We start from the raw sequence: 23,857 nt of genomic DNA, 5'->3' as shown, positions 1-23,857 counted from the left end.
ATCTCTATCAACTCTATCAAAAGATAACCCATGAAGGCCAAAAAAAAAAAAAAAAAACCCCCAAAACCAAAAACAAAACAAAAAACAAGGACCTATATAAAGAAGATTTTAGCATTCTCTTGAGGGTTATAAAAATTCAAAGGGATACATGCACCCTGCTGTTTATAGCAGCATTATCTACAATAGCCAAATTATAGAAATAGTCCAAGTGTCCATCGACTGATGAATGGATAAAGAAGATGTGTGTGTGTGTATACACACACACACACACACACACAAACAAACAATGGAGTATTACTTGGCCATAAAAAAGGATGAAATCTTGTCATTGGCAATGATGTGGATGGAGCTAGAGAGTATTATGCTAAGTGACATAAGTCAGTCAGAGAAAGACAAATACCGTATGATTTCACTCATATGTGGGATTTAAGAAACAAAACAAACAAGCAAAGGGGTAAAAAAGAGGCAAACCAAGAAACAGACTCTTAATTATAGAGAACAATGTGATGGTTACCAGAGGGGCGGGGGTAGGGGGATGGGTGAAATAGGTGATGGCAATCCAGGACTGCACTTGCTGTGATGAGCACCAGGTGTTATATGGAAGTGTTGAATCACTATATTGTACACCTGAAACTAATATTACACTGTATGTTAACTAACTGGAATTGAAATAAAAACAAAAAAGAAGATTTGAATAAATGAAAAGACATACCTTGTATTTGGATAGAATGATTTCATATTATAAAGATGTCAATTCTACCTAAAATTATGTATAAATTCAATACAATTCTGATCCAAATGTTAGCATGATATTTTAGATTCTAAATCTAAGTGATTTAGGCCAAATGATTCTAACATTTACAAGGAGAGGTAGGAACACAATCTCTGGAATGAACCTGTCTGACTCAAACCACAGCTTCACCACTGACTATCCATGTCACCTTGGGCATGTTTCTTAATCTTCTCATGCCTCAGTTTCTTCATTTCTAAGGTGGGGATAACGTCCCTAATAGGACTGTCACAGTGATAAAAATAATTATATATGCAAAAAACTTAATATAGTACTGCACGTAAGTGCTCAATACACATTGTTAGTATTATTACTTTCTAGAAAAAGAAACACAAAAATATTCAAGAAAATTCAGAGATGAGACAGATTGTAATTGTGGTGGTAGGAGAACAAGGACTAGCCATACCAGACAAAAAATGTATCTTGAAGCTATAGAAATGGAAACAGACTTGTACTAGTACAGGGATAGGCAGAAAATTAATGGACTTAAATAGAATCCAGAAATAGATCCCTCAGACTTATGGTAGTCTTACTAATCAGATTCCACCTCACAATTTTAACCAAAATGAAATTTACATGAATTGGAGATTTTAATTACAGAAAAAGGAATCATAAAAGTAATAGAAGAAAATACAGGCAAATCCTTTTACAGTCTTGGAATAAGAAGGGCTATTATAAACATAATACAAAACCCATGACTGTGCATAGAAAAAATTTCAAGTCAAAAGGCAAACGACAAACTGTAAAAAATATCTGCAATACATGTTACCAAAGACTGACTTTTTTTATTATACAGAGAATTCTTAAATATTCATGGGGAAAAAAAAGGAACCACCCAGTAAGAATATGCAAAGAAAATTCACACACACAAATATGAATGGACAATAAACATGTAATAAAATGTTCAACCTCACTAATTAAAGAAATACCTACTTTAATCCAATATCATTACAGTCACTCTTTGCATACACTCTTAACTCCCCTGCCTTTCTCTCATTTAAAAACCCTATTCTGGCTCAACTCCTATTTTGATTAAGTCTACAGAATCCCAAATTCTATACCTCAGGCCCTTTTACTGCAAAGCTTCTTGAGAAAGTTACCTACACTTGTCTCCAATTTGTTTTTTCCTATTCTCTCTTAAACCCACTCTGGTCACAAAACTGTTCTTGTCATGATTATGAAGGACCTTTACATTGTTAAAGGCAATGACAATGATCAATCCTCATTTTATCTGACCTACTAGCAGCATTTGACAGAAAATCTCTCCTTTTCAAACTAATCTCTTCTCTCTTTTTAAAAAAATTTTATTGTTATGTTAATCACCATACATCATTAGTTTTTGATGTAGTGTTCCATGATTCATTGTTTGCGTATAACACCCATTGCTCCATTCAGTACATGCTCTCTTTAATACCCATCACCAGGCTAACCCATCCCCCAACCCCCTCCCCTCTAGAACCCTCAGTTTGTTTCTCAGAGTCCATAGTCTCTTATGGTTCGTCTCCCTCTCCGATTTCCCCCCCTTACTTTTATCCTTCCTACTATCTTTCTTTTTTTTTTTTTTAACATATAATGAATGTATTATTTGTTTCAGAGGTACAGGTCTGTGATTCAACAGTCTTAGACAATTCACAGCGCTCACCATAGCACATACCCTCCCCAGTGTCTATCACCCAGCCACCCCATCCCTCCCACCCCACCCCCCACTCCAGCAACCCTCAGTTTGTTTCCTGAGATTAAGAATTCCTTATATCAGTGAGATCATATGATACATGTCTTTCTCTGACTAATCTCTTCTCTTGACTTCCTTGATTTCCCTAACTCACTGCTGCCTTTCCATTTCTTTCCTCCACCTCCTGGACTTCAATCTGTCTCATGGCTCTAAATACCATTTGAGGACTCCCTGCTTTATATCCCAGTCCAAACTCCTCTGCACTCCAAACCCAACTCCCTACTTGACATCTCCACTTGGAGGTCTAAGCAAACATGCCACATCCAAAACCCAAGTCTTGATCCTCTCAGTATTCTCCATTTCAGTCAATGGCATTTCTACTCTTCCATTTGCTCAGGATAAAACTCTCTTGGTGTCAGTTTTGACTCCTTTCCCCACACCCACCTCCCTCCCCTCATAACCCACATCTAATCTAGAGAGAAGTATCTTAATATTTGGCAACTGACCCCCTTACCACTAACTACCCCCCCCAACCTCCCTGTTCTAAGCCACCATCTCTCAGCTAGAGTGTTGCTACTGGCTCCCATCAGGTCTCCTTGCCTCCACTTTTGCCTTCCTATACAGCGCTATCAACACAGCAGCCAACACAATCCTTCTAGAGCATTAAAAAAACTCTGTTATTCCTCTACTCAAACCATCTAATCGCATCCCACCTCACTGTGATCCAAACGCTCTTCATGAGCTGGCTCCCATTCATCCATTATCTCTCATCTTCTACTTTATACTTGCACACTTCATTCCACATACACTGGCCTCTTGCCTCAAAGCTTATGTACTTCTTGCTGCTCCACTTGGAATGTTCTTGGAGCATGCTCAATTTTACCTGCTTAGTGAGGTCTTCTATGAGCACTCCATTTAAATTTATAGACCTCCTTCAACCAAGAGCATACCCCACTCTCTCCTGTAATTTATTTCTTCTTAAAATACGTATCACCAACTGCCATAATATTTTATTATTTTTTATTGTCTCCTTTCACTAGAATGTAAGTCCATGCAGCCAGAATTATTTTTGTTTTGTTTTGTTTACTGGCTGTGTCCCCTGCATGTATAACACTGTCCATTAAGTATTAACTGCTCAATAAATGTTTAATAAATTGGCAAAAAAAATTCTCCATAACACAGGGTACATGCAAGAGTTAAGGAAATGAATACACATTTACACGCTGTTGTGTTAATTTGTTGTTTATCAAAACAAATTTTTATTTTTAATTAATTTTATCAAAATATAAAATGTTTTACCTGTTCACCCAGAAATTTCTTGGCATTCACCCTACAAATTAACTTACACATGTGTGCAAATATAGATACATAGGTTTATCTGCAAACTTGTCATATTATAGAGAAATGTGACAATAAATAATTCAATGCTAAATTAAGAGTGATGTAGAAAATAAATACCAGAGGATTCTCTACCCCTTTTATGCCCTGCTAATGTTCCAAAGAAATAAAATTTTAAATACTTTTTTTTATTTGAAATATGTTGTTGGAAAATTAAATGGATTTGAATTGAGGTACCAAAGAATTCCTGGTGGTTTTGTTTTACCTGGCTTACCTAAAAAACAGTTAAAATGGTAATCATCTGTGAATACAACCTAGTCAGAAAATAAATAAATAATATCCAATAAACTAGAAGACCATGTGAACTCACCCCTACTCACATTTTCATATAAATTTTATCTTAGAGTAAATGGACTTAGTGGTGAAAAAAGTGGGCATCTTGGAAAAATACAGATAAATGGAAACTTTAGTCCCATATGTAGAAACACAGAAAAGGGGTATTTTTATTTTTATTTTTTAAAGATTTTTATTTATTTGACAGAGAGAGAAACAGCGAGAGCAGGAACACAAGCAGGGGGAGTGGGAGAGGGAGAAGCAGGCTTCCTGCTGAGCAGGGAGCCTGATGTGGGTCTCGATCCCAGGACCCTGAGATCATGACCTGAGCCGAAGGCAGACGCTTAACGACTGAGCCACCCAGGCGCCCCGAAAAGGTATTTTTAAAGTGTTTTGAAGAAATTATGTTTTATCAAATTTCTACTACTGGCGAAAGAAAAGTTAAATCAATCAATGCTGCTTATGTAGTTTGGCATGCGGCTCCAACCCTGCCCCAGGAAGTACTTAAAGTATTCAGTGCTTTCTATGCATTCAGTTGCTTACTCCTTATAAGGGACACATGAAGAATTACTGACCTTGTTTTAGATACAAAGAAACTGAGACTTAGAGGTTGTATAACTTGCCAAAGGGAGGCCAGTTAGTACTGGAGCTAGGATTCCAACCCAGGCCAGGAGGTGCTAAAGACTTTGCTCTGAACCTACTTAACACTGCTTCTCTGACACAAGCAGATTATAGTCAACAAATGAGCAAAATATCCTCAAAATCGAAACAGAAGAGACGTTACAATGAATTATTAAACACTTCATTGACAAGAACTTAATCAAATCTTTCTGAACTCAGAACCTAAGAAAATAAAAATTTAAATATCCTTACTATTTGTCTTTGCATCAGAATGACAATGGAAGATACATAAAACCTCAGTTCAGAGACGGTTTTATTCCCTTGATTTAAAATTCTGATGGCTCTCCATTGCATATACTATGAATTCCAAATTCCTATGCATAGCAAATAAGGGTCTCTAGGCTGTGAACATTAGGGCCTCAATTATCTGTACCTCCTACCATTCTGCTCAATATATTCTATTCCCTAGACATTGGTAGACTTTCATTCTTTTGCTTTGCCCTTTTTCCGCTACTGCCAAATTGCTACTCACCTTTCAAAAATCATGTCCAACCCATCAAGAAATCCTGTTGGTTGTATCTCTCCATCTCCACTGCCACTACTCTATTTCAAACTGTTATGTCCCCTATCCTGGGTCCCCTTGTCTCCATTTACCACCTAGCAGCCAGAGTGACTTTTTCAAGCCATAAAGCAGAATATGTCACTCTGCTTCTTAAGAACTTTCAATGGTTTTTCAGTGTTCTATCATGGCCTGCAAGGATTCGCAAACTTGGGCCCTCACCGCCTTTTCCACTACTCTTCTACATTCTCACTGAATAATCTTTTCATTCTCTGCAGGTGACAAGCCCTTGAACTTGCCTTTCCCTCTGCCTAGAATGCTGTTCCCAGTTCTTTGCAGGGCTGGCTCTTTCTTTCCCTCATGTCTCCACTTCAATGTCCTAGCTTCAAAGAACCCTTCCATGACCACCTGATCAAACATGCTCCATCCTTTATTATTCACATCATCCTGTTTATTTCCTTCAAAGCATCCAATCTGTAATTATCTTGTCTAGTCACTTATTTTCTCTCTAGATTACTTTTTGTTGCTGCTGTAACAACTTAACACAAACTTAAGAGGCTTAAAATAACACGCACTCATGATTTTACAGTTCTTAAGGTCAGAAGCCCAAGACAGGTCTCACTGGGCTAAAATCAAGGTGTTGGTAGAGCAGTGTTCTTTCTGGCAACCCTAGGGGAGCCTGTTTTCTTGCCTCTTCCAGCTTCTAGAGGCTGAACACATTCCTTGGCATGCGGCCCCCTTCTATCTTCAAAGCCAGCAGTGGCCAGTTGAGACTCTTCTCACATCACATTAGGCTGACATTGACTCTTCTTCTGTCTCCTGCTTGTACTTTTAAGGACTCTTATATTGGACCTAACCAGATAACACAAAATAATCTCCCCATTTTAAGGTTAGCTGATTAGCAACCTTAATTTCTTCTGCTACTTTAATTCTCCTTTGCCAGGTAATATAACATATTCACAGGTTGTGGGGATTAGGACATGGGACATCTTTGGGAGGCCATTATTCTACCTACCATACTTCCCCAATAAAATGTAAGTTCCATGAGGGCAAGGACACTGTCTTGTTCACTCCAGTAGTCTAAGTTCCAAACATCAAAAGGCACTTAAGATATTTGCTGAGTTACAGAACAAATTAAGACACTACTGCTTTGGTGATGCTCCTCTTGACTTTTTCTGACTCTTGTCCTAAACTTTGTGCTCCTGTATAATTTTTTACATCTCCCAGCAATAGAGCACACATGCCATCATGTTCTCATTATGTTCACATGCTTATCATTAAGTCCTTGGTCAAATGTGAAGTGTTATGATAATATGTCAATAAAGGATTAAGGGCTGTGAAAGATGTGTTTAATCAATACTTTTTTTTTAAAGCAGTTCTTTTTTTTTTTGTAAAGATTTTATTTATTTGACAGAGAGAGACACAGCAAGAGAGGGAACACAAGCAGGGGGAGTGGGAGAGGGAGAAGCAGGCTCCCCGCTGAGCCTGACACGGGGCTTGATCCCAGGACCCTGGGATTATGACCTGAGCCGAAGGCAGACACAATGACTGAGCCACCCAGGCGCCCCTAATCAATACATTTTAAAGTGAAAGGGACAGTAAAAGGCTCCAAAAGGTTTATGTTAATGATTTTGTAATTGTTTTTATGATTCCTAATAAAGTGTGTGGAATATTCTCATAATGTATTGGTAAAGGATTACCTTGCTGTAAAATGTATATTAATTTAATGAATTTTAAACCTGTTAAGGATCTGAAGATAAATCTCAGTTCCATATTTTACACTTGAGAAAACTGGAACCCAATGAAGCTAACTAATTTGTCTAGTTACACAAAAAACTGTGAGCCTGGTGCAAAACCCAGTGGACCTTCTATAAAAAACTACCTCCTGAAGTTGCCACGAAGATTAATTTAATGCATTAAAAGCACACACATAAACACAGGGCCTAGCACAGTGCTCTATAAATAAGGGGCACAGTAGATGCTTTTACTGGTTTGACCAGTTATTGTAAACACTATTTCCCATTTCTCAACAATATAAATAACTTCTACAAAGTAGGTACTCAATGAAATACTTGAATCAACAAATGATTAAAAAGTAAAATACAAATATAATTAAACAATTGTAAATAATTAAATAAATTAATTTTTATAGGACAAAGCAGGTAAAAGAGAAGAAAAAAAGTAGAGCATGCACACCACATTGATCTTTATCATGAAGCCTTCCCCAACTTATTCTAGCTAACAGCAATTTCTCTCCTCCCTTCATGTTTATACCAGCAAGGTCGAAATTGTTTTTATATTAATACTAAGGCATTACTTTATTTGCCTTTTTCACTCTTTTTTTTTTTTTAAAGATTTTATTTATTTATTTGAGACAGAGAGAATGAGAGAGACAGAGAGCACATGAGAGGGGGGAGGGTCAGAGGGAGAAGCAGGCTCCCCGCCAAGCAGGGAGCCCGATGTGGGACTCGATCCAGGGACTCCAGGATCATGACCTGAGCCTAAGGCAGTCGCTTAACCAACTGAGCCACCCAGGCGCCCGCCTTTTTCACTCTTGACATTTGCACTGATGCAAAGGCAATGGTGGGTAGAACCGTTGGTTCTTTAGCATGATTGAAGGCCATTGCAACAAGCCATATATATCTTGCATCCTTCACTGATGCTCATTCCCAGTAAAAAATAAAAATAAATAAATTGCCAACTTCATTTAAGAATGTCCCTGGTGAAGTAGTAAAAGTTATTCTATTAAATAATGACCTTTTAGTACAGTAGATGTCTTTACTATTCTCTGTGAGAAAATGGGATGTACGCATAAACTACGTCTGCTGGGTATCAAAGCATGCAGTTGTTTTGAAATGCCAGCTGAACTAGCTGCTTTTCTCAGGGTACACCAATTTTACTTGAAAGAACAACAACTGACTATGGTTTTTCAGACTTGAATATTTGGAAGACATTTTCTAAAAAATAAGCCAAGTAATAAGCCTGTCACTTCAAGGAAAACAAAAGATCAAATGTGTTGCCAATAATAAAATTTGAGCTTTCAGGTATAAATTAGAATTCTGGAAAACATGCAAACTGCCACTGTGAGTTTCACAGCTTCTCAATTTTAAAGACCCTTCTGAAGAAACTGATGCTAGTATTGGTGGTTTTTTTAATAGGGTAAAATGCAATGGGTCAACACTTGAAAGATCTGTACAAGTAAGTGAGCCAATATATTCCAAATGACTAATGCAGGAAATACAAATTCATGAGTGGGTAAAAAAGATCCATTTAAAGTTCAAGACAGACTGATGGATTTCAGTGTAACAGACTATGAAATTCAAGATACGGTTTCATATTCTGCATTGCAACTAGACTTTAAGACATGTTACTTGGTAAGTTTTGGTGCAGTCATTAAATAATACCCACAATAATCTGAAAAGGCTAATTCCACGTACATATTTATGTGAGGCCAAATTTTAATATATTTCAACCATAACAAATTACAACAGATTAAAGGCAGAAGCAAATATGAGAACCTAGCTGCCTTTATTATTAAGGATCAATTAATAAATATTTTTAATTTTTTTCACTTTTAATTGTGAATATAGTAAATACTGATAAATATAACCCACATAGTCAAAAGCACTTTGGGGTCTTCAACATTTTTAATTAGCAATAATCGCGCCTTGGATAAACCTCATTGGCTACGATACTGCCACTGCGCAAAGTTTCTTCAACATTTTTAAAGAGTGTAAAGGGATCTTGAGATCAAAAAGTTTTTAGAATCATGCTGTCACATGTCTATTCACATTGAAGTTAATTAAAATTATAAATAAGATATGAAGTTTGGGTCCTCAGTTATACTAGACACATTTCATATGCTCAATTACCACATGTGGCTAATGGCTATGAGATACAATAGATACAGAACATTTCTATTACCACAGAAAGTCCTACTGGACAGTGCTGGAATATATTTGGGGGGCAGTTAATTAGCATCTTACTAAATATCACTGGTTTTATCCTACCTGTTTTAACTCCTTAAAAAGAATATATGTGCCTTTTGAGGGCTGAGACTAGAACACTGATATCTATATCTATATATGATAATGATATTGTTATGTATATATATGATGTTGCAGCCCATAAGATGCTTTATATATATATTACCAGGAATAAATATGCTGATAAGATACCTGCTAAACTGAGTATTTATTAACTCAATAAATACTTGTTCAGAGTTTTATATAAGACAGGTACCATGCAATTATGATTATTATCTTTCATATTTCACTATATTCCTATCCAAATTTATAGCTCTGGGTCTCCACTTTTTCTGTTCTCATGTGATTGTAATAAACTATTCTATCAACAATTTAATGTTTACATTGCTTCAGTTCACATTTTCATAAATGAGGATTAAAGACAATCTTCTTATTATCTATTGGTTATATTAAATAGGATGTATAGTTCATAATTATGGACTACTAATTATGACTTGCAGGTTTTCTAAAGACTTTCATACATATGGCTGAAAGCAACGTTTTAAAAGTTACATTAAATCTGTAAACAATAACTAAATTTGTTTTGAATGAGTTAGTATCACCTGGAGTTTACAGCTTGATTTTATTTCCTTAATAGCTTTGTAGGATTCTAACTTTGAAATTTTAGCACTTATTATTTTAATTTGACATTCTTTATTCCTACTAAAAACAGTGAATGGAATTTGTAAAAGTTTGTTAAAATTAAAATTAAAATTAAAATTAAATTTTGTTTAAATACACTTCTGAGATTTTTACATTTCAGAACTGCAAAGGACTTTGGGATACCAAAGAGCTAGGGCTGGCCTGTAGTGTTCTAGTTGCCCTCTATTACTCCTTGTACAGTAGTTAGAGATTTATAGTGTAATGAATGCTGCTTGTTTCCAGTGTAGTTTGAGGCAAGGCTCCTGGCAAGCAAGACCACATTTATAGGAAGGAGAATAACAGGAGAGATATGTGGGCTTCTGGCCAGGTGCTTTTCTGGTCAACAACCAAGACATGTACCTGGAACTAGGTGAGAGATTAGCTGCTTGTATATAAGCACAAGACCTCTGCTAATTTAGGACTATGCATCACTCTCTCCATATAGCCCTACAGATTCTTTTTGGAAAAAGAATGAAATATTTCTTAAGTCTGTCTTTTGGATGAGAGAAGCAAAAACATGATCTGCAAAACTAATATACTATTTGTGCAACATGGAGTAGGCACTGATAAGCCTTACACAATCAGGCCTACTCCATGCAGAAGAATGTGTACCATTAAGTTGAATTATAGGAATTTATTTCTTCAATAAAAGCAGATAAAATAACTGCTATTTAAATAAAGTAATTTTTGTAAACTGTAAACTTTATATTATGCTAAATTCTAAAGTCTCTGTTTTCAATTTTGTCTTGCTACAGAAGTTCCTTCTAAACAATGTTTCTGTAGCTAGAACGGCTTATGATCTAAATAAGAGCTAACATATTTTCATAAACTGCTTTGCTTTCCATACAGACTGGGTGTGTGCCTATGCAGCAATTTATTTTCCAAGTAACAATCTATAGTCAAGGGTAAAATTTTTAGGCTGTATTTTCAGTGGTAGAAAATTTTTAAAAAGTAAAATTAGATTTTATGGTTCAGATTGGTTAAATTTTAACATTGAAATATTAGAAAATTTAGATAAAAGTCATATGACTAGGTAGTTATTAAACTGAAAAAAGAGACAATTTTCAGTAAGTTCAAGTCATGTCTATTAACAGTAGCAAGATACTATATTAAAAGGCAGTATTTATTTAGCTTGCATAAGGAGGCAGTTTATTAATAAAAGCCCTAAAGGTATAATCTGACCATGTAACAGAGGTTTTGGAGTCAGGCTGATTTGAGTTCAAATTATGGGTCAAACCCTCAATGGTTGGTTGTTCTGGGGCAAGTTTTTTCCTAAGTCTTGGCTCCCTTACATATAACATGATAATAAAAACCACTTACAAGACTGTTTAAAGGACCAAATTAGGTAATTTATGTAAACTGCTTAGCACAGTAAATGATTCACAGTAAGTGATTAATAAATGCCCTATACACCGTACACACACAGTTTCCCTAGGACACAACTATATTTATAAGCATTTCACCTTGATTCATTCTAGTAATTTGTACCTGATACAGTAAGAAATTTTAAACAGTGTATTATTTCAAATATCATTTAGAAGTATAATTAAGAAAATTAAAAGATTTACAAAATCATCATATGCACAACTGCATACTAAGAACACAAAAACAGGATCCCAGAATCCTATGAGACTCCTCCCCTCAGTAGGAATTCAGTCTATGGTATTCCTGACAGTCATCGACTTTTAAAAGAACCAGTTCAAGCTCTTTATAACTCAGATGAGAGATGAGGCGAGAAAGAATTAGAGAAAGAGACAGAGAAAGAGAGATTGAGAAAGAGACTGAGATTGAGTCTTGATGATACAGTTTGAACCCCGGGATCAATCCATAAAATCCATTCCTTGCTCTCTTCCCTCTCTTAGGCTATGCCTAACTGATTGAGCTGGGTTTCTAAAGCTTACAACCAAAACCAGTCTTTATTAATACACTAATTATGGGTGAGAATGTAGCAATTAGACAGAAGGGAGGTTTTATTTCCACCATACCCATTAGAATCTTTAGTAAGTGGTGGATTTAGCATTCATAGTCAGGATATTGATTCCAGAGCTTGTGCCCTTAATCACAATGTTGCAGTAAACGGCAGCAGTATTACATATATCCTCCTGAGATGTAACAATAGAATTCTTTTCTGAATTAAGACAAGGTTGCCCACAACTGTATGCATCTGTCTTTTAACCATACATTTGACACTTGGTAAAGAAAATGGAATAGCAATAGAGACTACAATGATGGTATTGTAGTACCATCAGTATAATGGTATTTTCCTATTCTTAATGCTTTAGATAAGAAGCTAATTAAGAAATTCTTTCTCTTCCCAAAAAGATCTCTTCTATTTTCATGGGAATAGGTGTACAATTCAAAACCTATTTCCTCAATTATACAGAAAGACTACAGCCTTATATTTGTACTTTAGATATGTCTTCCATCCAGATCAGCTGGAAATGCTATGTGAAGCATGACTACGGAAACATAACTAAGCATCTAGCTTATTATATAATCTTGCCTTTTTGAGCAAAGAGACTCACCTACAGGAGGTGTTTGATTAGGGAGAAGGTAAATAAACACTCCAACTACAGATTTCTATTGTAGAAGGTGCTTTATAATCTGGCACTAGAATTTCCAGGCATCTATCCAATTACTCACAAACAGGATACGGGTGGGATTAGCTTGTGCACTTGAATGGTCAGAACACAGGACGTCCCCAGTTGTAAAACCTAAACAACACGAGGGTTCTCTGCACTACTGCGGATCTATAAAGTTAGACTGACTCTATAATCAGAATATTGTAGTATTCTAGAATTTGGAGTGAAATTACTGACATAAAACTGTCTTTCAAGAAAAGCATTTCAGAAGACCAAACTGAACTTGAAGTCAATGAATATCCATAGGGAACTCCCCAAACTATCCTGTTTTTCCCAAGTATCTCTTAACTCAGAACATCTGACAACCTGAGTCACCCCGGGTGGGGGAGGGGTGGAGAGTCAGCTTTTCTCTTGGTCACTTGTTTTGTATTCACCTTGAATCTTCAAGCTGACAAGGAATAAAACATCTTCAAACTTTACAACTCTGTGGCATTTTACAAATTGCGAAGCACTTTAACCAGAACACCCTCAGAACAATACTGTAAGACTGATTGCTAGAGTTGGTATTATCACTTTTTAAGAAAAAGGCATATGAAGCTTGAAGAAATTAGGCAGACCATTCAAATTCACACAGAAAGTAATTAGGAAAGTAAGGATTAAAAATGTCTCTGGCGTTCTCTCCAAAGTACCATGGCACTCCAGGAATAAATGTTAAGTCTCTTGCTGGGTGCTTTCAATACATCATCACATTAAATTTTCACAAAACCTTTGGGCAGTTTATATGTATGCACATGCAATTCTGTTTGACACCTTTGACCAGTTTTTCCACGCTATGCTAAACATTTGTATTCCAGTTTCTCAACAGATGGGAAGATGTTCAGTTTTAGAAAAATACGCCCTTAAGTTCCACAAAAATACAAGCCACTTCACAATAATTTTTCAGACTTGGAAAAAAATAAAGCAAGGGAAAAATAAAGTCAAAAAGTAGTTTCAAACCGAACAGTTTAAAAACTTTAAAAATGGGGACAATTCAAAATTTGTGGGAGACTCTGATGCTACAGATCACAACTGAGGACAGTGGTCAAGTAAAGAGCTTAGGAAGTTTGTCTTGCTGAGAGATGGGGTTTATTTTGCATTTTTTTTTAGGTTAAAGATTTCTCAGACATATAGTGAAATATATACAGAGTAATTTTTAATGTTATTTCCCTAACCTTTGTTTTCTGTGAAGCTTGTCTTTTTCTGCTTCAGTTTCGCCAACCTCATTCTTTTTTAGAAACCTTAACCTCCTGGCTGGTTAGGGATAACTGAGCGATAACGCTAAAATGGATTTTAGTAATAAATCTTTAGTGTATTTTAGAATGCACCTGACAAAGTGCTCTGAATCTATGGTAACAGTGAAAAACCATTAGGTTAATTATTGGTTTACTCAAAATTTTAAAATACTTTCCTACATTTCCTTTTGTTCTTAAATAAAAATAATATCTAATCCAAATTCAATTAATTTAATGTTTTACTGGTCTTGATATTTAAAATTAATAAACGTTTGCTGAAATACTAAGTATACAACTTTTTTTTATATATATTGTGCTATCCCAAATGTCTCCAGAAGTACTAACATTTCCCCCAAAGTAACAACTGCTGAGTATCAACCTACTAAACGTTTTCAAATTTTCTGTAAGAAAGGGTTTTTTCCATTAAAAAAATAAAATCTTGTTTTCATTTGTCTATAGGAAAGCTTCAGATAGTAGGTCATTGCTCTGCTAAGAGACCAATCCTCTGTCTATATCGGATGTTTGATTAATAACCCATACTCAGGTTACAATTATTAAGCATAAAATGTTGATTCATTAAGTTGAAGAAAATATGAAACCTAAAATAAATCAATAAAATACTATGATTTGGTAAACCACTTTAAAGAGAAAAACCTATGGAATATATTACGCCAATAACCCACATGTCAAAAGAGAAATTCCTACCTTAGGAAAATAAAGTACATCTGAGCAGCATAAATGTTCTAACACTAGTTTAGCAAACCAGGAGCTGTCAAGTTCCAATAACCTATTATTCACACCTCTTTAATCACTGCCACAGAGTTGATTATAAATAGCCTCATACATTTTTAAATAAGGTCATTCTGAAGTGAAACAAAGAAGGTAGTAAATATTCTTGTACATAAGGAATTCAAATCCTAATGCACAACAGAACTGTGTATTTCTCAAATGCTCAATATAAAGAAAGCTAACACAATCTTTTATTAACTATGTCAAGTACGCACTCCATGTGGATTCAGTGGAATAACTAAATTGTAGCACTATTTAAACACAGTAGCCTAAAAAGAAACCCTCCCCAATAAATTTCATTCATTCATTAAGAGGCATTACTCATGGTATAATAAAAATAAAATATAATAATCAATTGGTTGATTTACCTGAAACAATGCCACGCAAAGTCATGATGAAAAGACCATTCTACAAGGAAAAATGTATAGTATCACTGATGATGCCACTGGCTATTAATTATCTCATTTAGCTGATAATCTGAATGTATTTCAACATAAATTTATGTAAACATGTTAGAAATGCAAAATGGTTTAACAAATTGGCAGAATATCTTTCTGAAAAAAATTAAAATTGAAAATAAGGGGATAAAGTACCATTTAGAAGGCAAAGATCTAAAATAATAAGCTAAAACAAACAATCACAGTAAAACAGGGACAACAAAACAGACAATAACAACAAAAAACAAAAGAAACAATTTGGTTTTGTGTAATAGGTCCTTTATAAATAACTGATCATTATAGAATCTTTAAGAAAAACCTAAATTATCCCCATAATTCCAGAGTGGTTTTCTACCATTATGGCACCTTCAAAGATTACCTGTTGAACTGAGAGTGAAAACTCCTCACTTAAGAACTAATAGCATCAAAAGACTGGGTCTGAAGAATATTTGATAACAAGTAACTACAATCAGATTTTAATTGACTATTTTAATATTTCCTATTAAGTTTTCTGACTAAAAATCCTACATAACCAACTTTTCCCCACTTTTCCATTTCTTCCTACCAGTGTGCCTGTTTAGAGATAATGAAAGATAAAACATTACATTTGGGGAAGAGATAAATGAGAAGTCTGTGACTCCTTAGTTTCTTAAAATCTGACCTTATGCGTTCACATTATATGGTAACACAACCTTGTGGGAGTATGTCTACTACATAAACCTTTGTTATTAGAATAATTTGAAAACAGAAAAAAAGTTGGAAAATCATGCATAATATTAACATGTTTTAAAATCTTTTAAAAAAATCACATGCATGTTCCAATTTTTGTTGAATCATTTATTACCTTCACCTGGTTTTAGAGCTATTAGCTTAAAAACATCATTTCTTGTACAATAAAAAGTTAGTCACCTTGTGGGCTCTGTTTTCCATCCACAAAAGATTCTTTTTATAGTCAGGTATCTTCTGATGAGGTAAGAACCAACAGAAAATGATGACTGGAGAAAACCATGAAACTAATTTCTGCCCATATTCCAGAAGAAGAGCTACATAAAGGTTTCTGAAATCAATGAAGCATTGTTATCCATATCACACTCTTAATTCTATACTCCTATGTTATAGTCATCAATATTTTATAGAATTCTCATATTAAAAAGACATTTCTAATATGGGAGTTATGTTCTTCCAAGGCCATATTTCTAGTGATGCTACTATATCATCTTTAATGCTGCTTTTCAACAGTGAAATATATAAGGACCTTCAGTGGAGATGACCATCGGAAGATACTATCTCTAAGCTCTCTGTTAAGTATGACCATAAAATTAGTCTCCTTAGTAGTCCAAATATTATATAACCTTAAAATTATTCAGCATCTACAGCCTTAAAAATGTAATGTACATTTCAAAATGGGATTTCTGAAGGTCTTCCTTGGTCCATACCCAAACCTAAGGATGCTGGAATGATAGCTCCTATTTTTCTATTTCGCAGGCTCAGTTTACTCAGATGTGAAGAATTATAATGAAGATCCTTGGCTATTTGCTATACCCTGTGCCAAGCACTTTCTTTTCCTTTACTTTCTGGAGTAACTTACAGGGCTTTAGGACAAAAAGACTTTGTCCCAGCCATAATATCTTTTTGGAAGTCTGGTCTTATGACTTTAAAACATGATGATTGGTGGTGGTGGTGGGGTGCTGGGAAGGCAAAGAACTCTAGGCCAGACCAAACTAGCTACAGATGGCCAATACTTCATATATATACCCATGGAGCAAAGTAAAAAGAGGCATATCAGGGTCAGTGTCTGTAGCTGAGGAAATCAGATCTGGTCACTTGAAGTCAAGTGGGTGAAAATACTATGATTTGGATGAGTGCAATGACTGATTCATTTCTTTATTTAAAACACTTATGAAGCATTGGTTGTGTCAGGCACTATAGTTAAGAAAATGAATATACTGCCGGGGCCCTTGGGTGGCTCAGTTGGTTAAGTGTCCAACTCGATCTCCTTTCAGGTCATGGTCTCAGGGTTGTGGGATCCAGCCCTGCACCAGGCTGTACGCTTAGCAGGGAGTCTGTTTGAGATTCTCTCTCCCTCTGCCCCTCCCCCTGCATGCTCTCTCCAAATAAATAAATAGATAAAATCTTAAAAAAAAAAAAAAAAGAAAATGAATATATCAATTTCTACCAGCAAGGATCTGACTAGTAGGGTGGACAAACATGTAAATAAGTAAGTTGTAATACATTATGATAGGTGTAATAGATATAAATCTGGAAGAGAACAGAGAAAAGGATTAACTTTCTCAAGGATGGACAATGGGGGGCAGGTTTCTAAAAGTGAAAGTGCTTTAGTAGGGAGATAATGTCTAAGCCTTTTTTCCTAAGCTTTTTTTTTTTTAAGATTTATTTATTTATTTGAGAGCGTGAGAGAGAGAGAGAGAGAGAGAGAGAGAGAGAGAGAGAGAGAAAGAGTGGGGTGGGGAGGGGGAGAGGGAGAGGGAGAATGAGAATCTCAAGCAGACTCCCTGCTAAGCACGGAGCCCAATGTGGAGCTCAATCTCATGACCCTGACATCATGACCTGAGCTGAAGTCAAGAATCAGGCACTCAACCGACTGAGCCATCCACGCTCCCCTCTAAGCTGGTTTTTAACAATAAACCAATCAGGTAAGAAAAGAGATGAAGGTCATTTCAGAAAGAGGAAAGGCACTGCTTCTTGCAAGTAAATTCCACCAAGCTATTCCTAAATTAAGAAGACTGCAGAAGACTGAAGACCTTAAGTTGTATGCAAGAGACTCAATTTTGCTAGAGGACAGAGGTGAAATTTAGGTGCGAATGCTACACTTAAATTTTAAGAATGTATTTGTTTTTATTTTTTTTATTAAATTTTTTTCCAGGGTGCCTAGCTGGCTCAGTCGGTAGAGCACGCAACTCTTGATCTTGCAGTCATGAGTTCAAGCCCCACAATGGGGGTTGAGTTTATTTAAAAAATTGTTTTTCAAATCTAACTCCCCACCCATCTCCCCTTTGGCAATCACCAGTGTGTTCTCTGTATTTAAGAGTCTGGTCTTTCATTTTTTTCTTTGTTCATTTGTTTTGATTCTTAAATTCCACACATGAGTAAAATCATACAGTATTTGTCTTTCTCTTACTGCATTTGGCATTATACCCTCTAGGTCTATCCATGTCGTTGCAGATGGCAAGATTTCACTTTTTTATGCCTGAGTAATATTCCACTGTGTGTGTGTGTGTGTGTGTGTGTATGTATATCATATCTTCTTTATCCATTCATCTATCAATGGACACTGGGTTGCTTCCATATCCTGGCTATTGTAAATAATGCTACAGTAAACATAGGGGTGTATATATCTTTTTCGATTAGTAGGTTTTTTTGTTTTGTTTTTTCTTTTGGTAAATACCCAGTAGTGGAATTACTGGATCATAAGGTAATTCTATTTTTAATTTTTGAGGAACCTCTATACAGTTCTCAGTGGCTAAACTAATTTGCATTTCTACTAACAGTGCACGAGAGTTCCTTTTTCTCCCCATCCTAAGTTATACTTGCTATTTCTTGTTTCTAATTTTAGCCATTCTAACAGGTATAAAGTGGTATCTCATTGTAGTTTGAATTTGTATTTCCCTGATGGTTAGTGATGTTGAGCATCTTTTCATGTGTCTGTTGGCCATCTGGATGTCTTCTTGGAAAAATGTCTATTCAGGTCCTCTGCCCATTTTTAAATTGGATTATTTGGCTTTTTTTGGTGTTGAGTTGTAGAAGTTGCACCTGGGTGGCTCAGTCGGTTAAGCATCTGCCTTCGGCTCAGGTCATGATCCCAGGGTCCTGGGATCGAGCCCCGCATCAGGCTCCCTGCTCCTCCCTCTGCCTGCTACTCCCCGATTGTACTCTCTGTCTGTCTGTTAATAAATAAAATCTTAAAAAAAAGTTCTTTATATATTTTGGATATTAGCTCCTCATTAAAATATACCATTTGCAAATATATTCATCCGTTAGGTTGCCTTTTTGTTTTGTTGATGATTTTCTTTTCTATGCAAAAGCTCTTTATTTTGGTGTAGTCTTAATAGTTCAATTTTGCTGTTGTTTCCCTTGCCGGAGGAGACATATCTAGAAAAATGTTTCTATGGCTGATGTCAAAGAATCGAATTGTTTTTAGCAATATACTTTGAAATCATGGGTGGGTGAATTAACACAATGTTGCCCAATTCATTCATATCTGGTCCCTCTCAATAAAAGCCATGACCTCACCTATATTCTTCTAAGGTACCTTGGCATAACAAGACGATACTCCCCCCCCATGCTATTGCAGCTACATCTTCTAGAATCAGCTGACACAACTGCCTATCCCCCGATCTGGTGAAGTCTTCCCAACCATCCTCAGGGTTTTCTTCACCATCCATGAACAACTTACCCTACCCTGAGTATCTGGAGCTGAACCAATAATACTCCCCTAAGCTAGTAATCTTTCCCTTTCTCCCCAAATGAATCTAAGAATGGCAGAATAATAGATTGCTTTTGTTTTATTCATTATCTGATCAGTCTGTGTTCTTCAGCAAGTGACTGGAAGAAAAAGAATCTTCTCTTAGATTTATTTTTAGTAGGAAATTGGTCCTCGGCCAGTGGAAAACAATAGATATAGGATCAAGAAACAGGTTGGATGGTTAATGGGATGTTCTGGGGAACCTCAACATTTACGAAATGGAGAGATAGAGTGGAAAAGAAACCATCAAAGACACGGAGAGACTAAGAAGAGCATGCCTTGTTGGAAGCCAAGAGATGTAGATTTTAAAAAGAGGCAAGTGAGACAGGCAGAATAATCCCGTCCTGAGTGTGGATGGGAGCTGTGAATCTGATGGGATACCACTCCCATTATAATGTTAGGTTATATGACAAATGTGAAGGGACTTTCCAGCTGTATTGCCAGTCTCTAATCAGTTGACTTTGTGTTTATCAAACAGATTATCCTGAGTGGCCTTGACTTAATCAGGCAAAAGCCTTAAAAGAGGCCTAAGGCCTCCCTGAGCTCAGAGACTCCAAATAGCAGAGAGAGTCTTCTGCTGTCCTTAAAGGAGCAAAGAGCCATGTTGTGAACTGCCTATGGTGAAGGGAAGCCTTCCTACAAGCATAAGGAAATGAATTCTGTCAATAATCTAAATGAGCTTGAAAGAGGACACTGAGCTACATTTGAGAATGCAGTATGACTGACACTTTGATTGCAGTTTTGAGCAGAGGACCCAGTTAAGCTATGTCTGGACCCCTGATCCACAGAAAATGTGAGATAATAAATATGTGTTGTTTAAGCCACTAAATTTGTTGTCATTTGTTATGCAGCAATAGAAGGGTAATCCATTAAAAGCAAGGTCCCAACTTTTGTAAGAGTAAAGGAGGATTGGGATTCAATCTTTAGGTTGTCAGGTCTCTGACATATGTGTTAGGATTTATGAGGGGCTGAATTTTCAGCAAAGATAAAGTAGAAACCCAGTAGTATAAATTAGAACCAGGGGAGGTAAGGAAAAGATACAGTTTAATTGATAAAAAAGGTCACATGGTTCATCTAGGACATTCCTGATGCTGAGGTTAGGATAAACCGACAAATTCCATGCCACATCATTTCACAGGGATTAGGTCAATATTGCTTGCTTTGCTTCAATCTGGTTAACCAGACTAGAAGTCACTTGATGGCAGATATAATGCCTATTTTATTCGCTGATTCTATGTCCTCAGCCCCCAGCCAGTATCTGGCATATTTTAAGCACTCAAGATTTGTTAAATGAATGAATGAATGAATGAATGAATGAATGAATGAATGAATGAATGAATTTCATACTGGTCAATGTGAAAAAGCAGATTAAAAATACGAAATTTTATGAGGAAACAGTATAAACTGGCACTACCCTCTGTAACTTCTTGAAAATATTCAAGTTAACTCTGTTAAAGTATGAATAATTTGAGATGTCACAACAGAGACAGTGATAGAGTCATAATCTAGCTAATCCACAAATATCTGATACCCTACTGTGTGCCAGATTCTAGAGTACGACTCCTGCAGTAGTTTCTTAGCTGGTATCTCTGTATCCATTCTAGCTCTTAGCCAATTTCCACACATCAGCCACAGTAATATTTTAAGACAAATCATCTTATTTCATTACCCTGTTGAAAACCTTTTAATGGTTTCTCATTATACTGAGTATAAAAGCCAAAGTCCTTAACTTGTCTTTCCATAGTCTGTCCTCTGCCTCCTTCTCCAGCTTTTATCCCTTGCCACTCACCTTATCACCTCAGAGCATTCATACATGTTTTTATACTCCCTGCCTGGAACATTCTGTCTTTGCTTACCTCCTACTCATCCCTCAGATCCCAGCTTAAATCTCTTAAATATCACTTCTTCAATGATCTCCCAATATAAATTACCCCTCTACACAGCATTTATTGTATAGCTTGCAATTACATTGTATGATTACTTTTTAAGATCCATCTCCTCCATTGCATTGAAGCTTCATTAGGTCAGGAATTGCATCTATTTTGCTCAGAGAAATATCACTAGTACTAAGAATACTTCATACATATTTGTTGAATAAATAAAAGCAAAGGCCTAGGAGACTACCGACCATATATTATGAATGCTACTGCTACCATCATTAGAACTATGGAGCCCTACCTAGTAATAATGTCACTCTAGAACACAATTCCTAACCTCAGTGGAGTACAGAGGCAAGCAACCAAGACATCTTCCCTACCACTCTACCACTTCACCATAAAAACAACAAAATAAACATTAAACAGCACCAGAAGTAAAAACCAAGTGATTCTCCTTTTATTACTATTCTTTTTTTAATACTGAACTACTATGCAGAATTAAAATTCTTAAGAATTCCAATGCTAGGAAAATAAAAGTTTTAAAATCGCTGAGGTAAGGATTCTAAATGTTTTTGATAAAGAATATTTTTTTTTAAAGATTTTATTTATTTATTTGAGAGAGAGAGAATGAGAGAGACAGAGAGCACACAAGAGGCGGGAGGGTCAGAGGGAGAAGCAGGCTCCCTGCCGAGCAGGGAGCCCGATGCGGGACTCGATCCGGGGACTCCAGGATCATGACCTGAGCTGAAGGCAGTCGCTTAACCAACTGAGCCACCCAGGCGCCCGATAAAGAATATTTTTTAAGAGTAAGAAAGTATGGAGTAACATTTAAAAAAAATCTGATTACAAAAAAAGCATGAAAAATAAACTAAGAATCTCAACTGGGCTTAGAACAACTCTGACAAACAGGATCCTGTAATTTTTCTTTCACCTAAAACCTTTCAGTGACTTCCCATTGGTCTCATAAGAATCATGAATTGTGAAGCCTTTAAAGTCCTTCATGACCTGACTCCTGTCTCCTTCTACAACTCATCTATGACCATTTTTCCTTCACTAACCCCTCCAACCACATCTATACTCTGGCCTTGGGGAGTTACTTCCCCCAACTTGCCTTGCTCTCTTTTCACCACTGGCCTTTGTTCATGTTCCCATTTCAGGAATATCTTGTTCCTTGTCTCCTTCAGGATGACTTTCTACTTACTCCATTTAGCCATCCCTTTTTCTCAGAGGTGGCTCCAGGATTTCTATATGAGAAGGTTTAGTGGTGGTACTCTGAAGGGAAAGAAAACTGGAGATATGTCTTACAGCTATACTTGCATAACAAAAACACATTGCTACTGGGATTATAAATTTCATCTGGTGCAGTTTGGGGGCCTGAAGACTATGAGGGACTTAAGTTTCTTAATTCCTTCCTTGATATTGACTGCTTCTACTAGAAAAGTTTGCTTGACACCCTCCAATCTGAAAAGGTACCACATACTATTGTGCATTTACCTCTATTAGAGAATTTACAGCATATTAGGGATGTCGTCTACTTGTCTATCTCTTCCACTAGTCTATAAACCAGCTAAGAGCAAAGACTGTCTTTCCATGGCTATAGTCCTAAAGTCCTATGTCCTGGCACACAGCAGATTTTCAATAAGTATTTTCTGACAGAATGAATCAAGTATTTTATGAAAACCTATGATATACAAAGACCCATATTAGGTATTCAGAGTAGGGGAATAGAGATACTTACTGCCTGATTAAAAATATAAAACATATAAATTTTTACAATCATTTCAAATAAATAAAACATCACCAAATATGAAAGACAGTAAAAATTAGACATTTCTACTAACCAGCATTCCTATACATCAAAATTTCTAAGTGAAATGCATTCTGTATCATCAAAGAAGCATTAAATACATTGCAGTGTATTTTCTTATAATGTGAATTTGACTGCATAAAGAGTGCTTAGCATTGTTAACTTATGAATAATATGTGATAAGCCACTAATTAACTAGAATACTCAACTTCCTGATGCTGCTTTCAGGATCCAGAATAAAAGAATGATCCAGACTAATCTGACTAAATCAACCTAAAACTCGGACCTAACAAGGTATTTTGGCTGTTGTGGTTGTTACTGCTTTAAATTGTAATGATGGGGGAGTATATCCTTAAAGAGGAATGATGAGGTACCAAGACAAGAAGTGGGATACCATGCTGAAAACAATAAATGTTACCATGAAGAAACTGTGTTGAAGAGCAAGAATAAGTACAATTTGGAAAACTTTAAATTCTAGGTTGAGATTAGTTTTGATTTGGTAATCAATTTGGGACTACAAAAACTCCTAACTGGGACTGGAAAACATACAACATAAAGACTGGAAAACATAAAGAATTTTGAGCAGGGCAAGTCTGAGGCATGGATTCCAGCATGGAAGATACAGTAAACC

General features: G+C 36.1%; 1 protein-coding gene and 1 pseudogene across 11 annotated transcripts in view; both read right to left on the bottom strand.

The window, feature by feature from the left end:
* Positions 1–23,857, bottom strand: part of ZEB1 (zinc finger E-box binding homeobox 1) — a 185,575-nt gene that overhangs the window by 69,119 nt on the left and 92,599 nt on the right. For 4 of the 11 annotated variants that reach the window (XM_064591897.1, XM_064591898.1, XM_064591899.1 and 1 more), the window contains exon 3: positions 14,991–15,030. The exons of 4 other annotated variants lie outside the window; for them this stretch is intronic. In XM_064591897.1, the coding sequence (XP_064447967.1) occupies positions 14,991–15,030 (40 nt within the window). Of the gene's footprint in view, positions 1–14,990; positions 15,031–15,968; positions 16,117–23,857 lie in introns of all 11 variants that reach the window. 3 more of the 11 variants (XM_064591903.1, XM_064591904.1, XM_064591902.1) reach the window with 1 other exon arrangement.
* LOC123845021 (U4 spliceosomal RNA) lies at positions 8,899–9,025 on the bottom strand (annotated as a pseudogene).

This window comes from Mirounga angustirostris, unplaced genomic scaffold, assembly GCF_029215605.1.
Source record: "Mirounga angustirostris isolate CCGP_5_RB_7025 unplaced genomic scaffold, mMirAng1.0.hap1 SCAF_5, whole genome shotgun sequence".
Taxonomy (NCBI): Eukaryota; Metazoa; Chordata; class Mammalia; order Carnivora; family Phocidae; genus Mirounga; species Mirounga angustirostris.
This window is presented reverse-complemented; position numbering and strand designations above follow the sequence as displayed.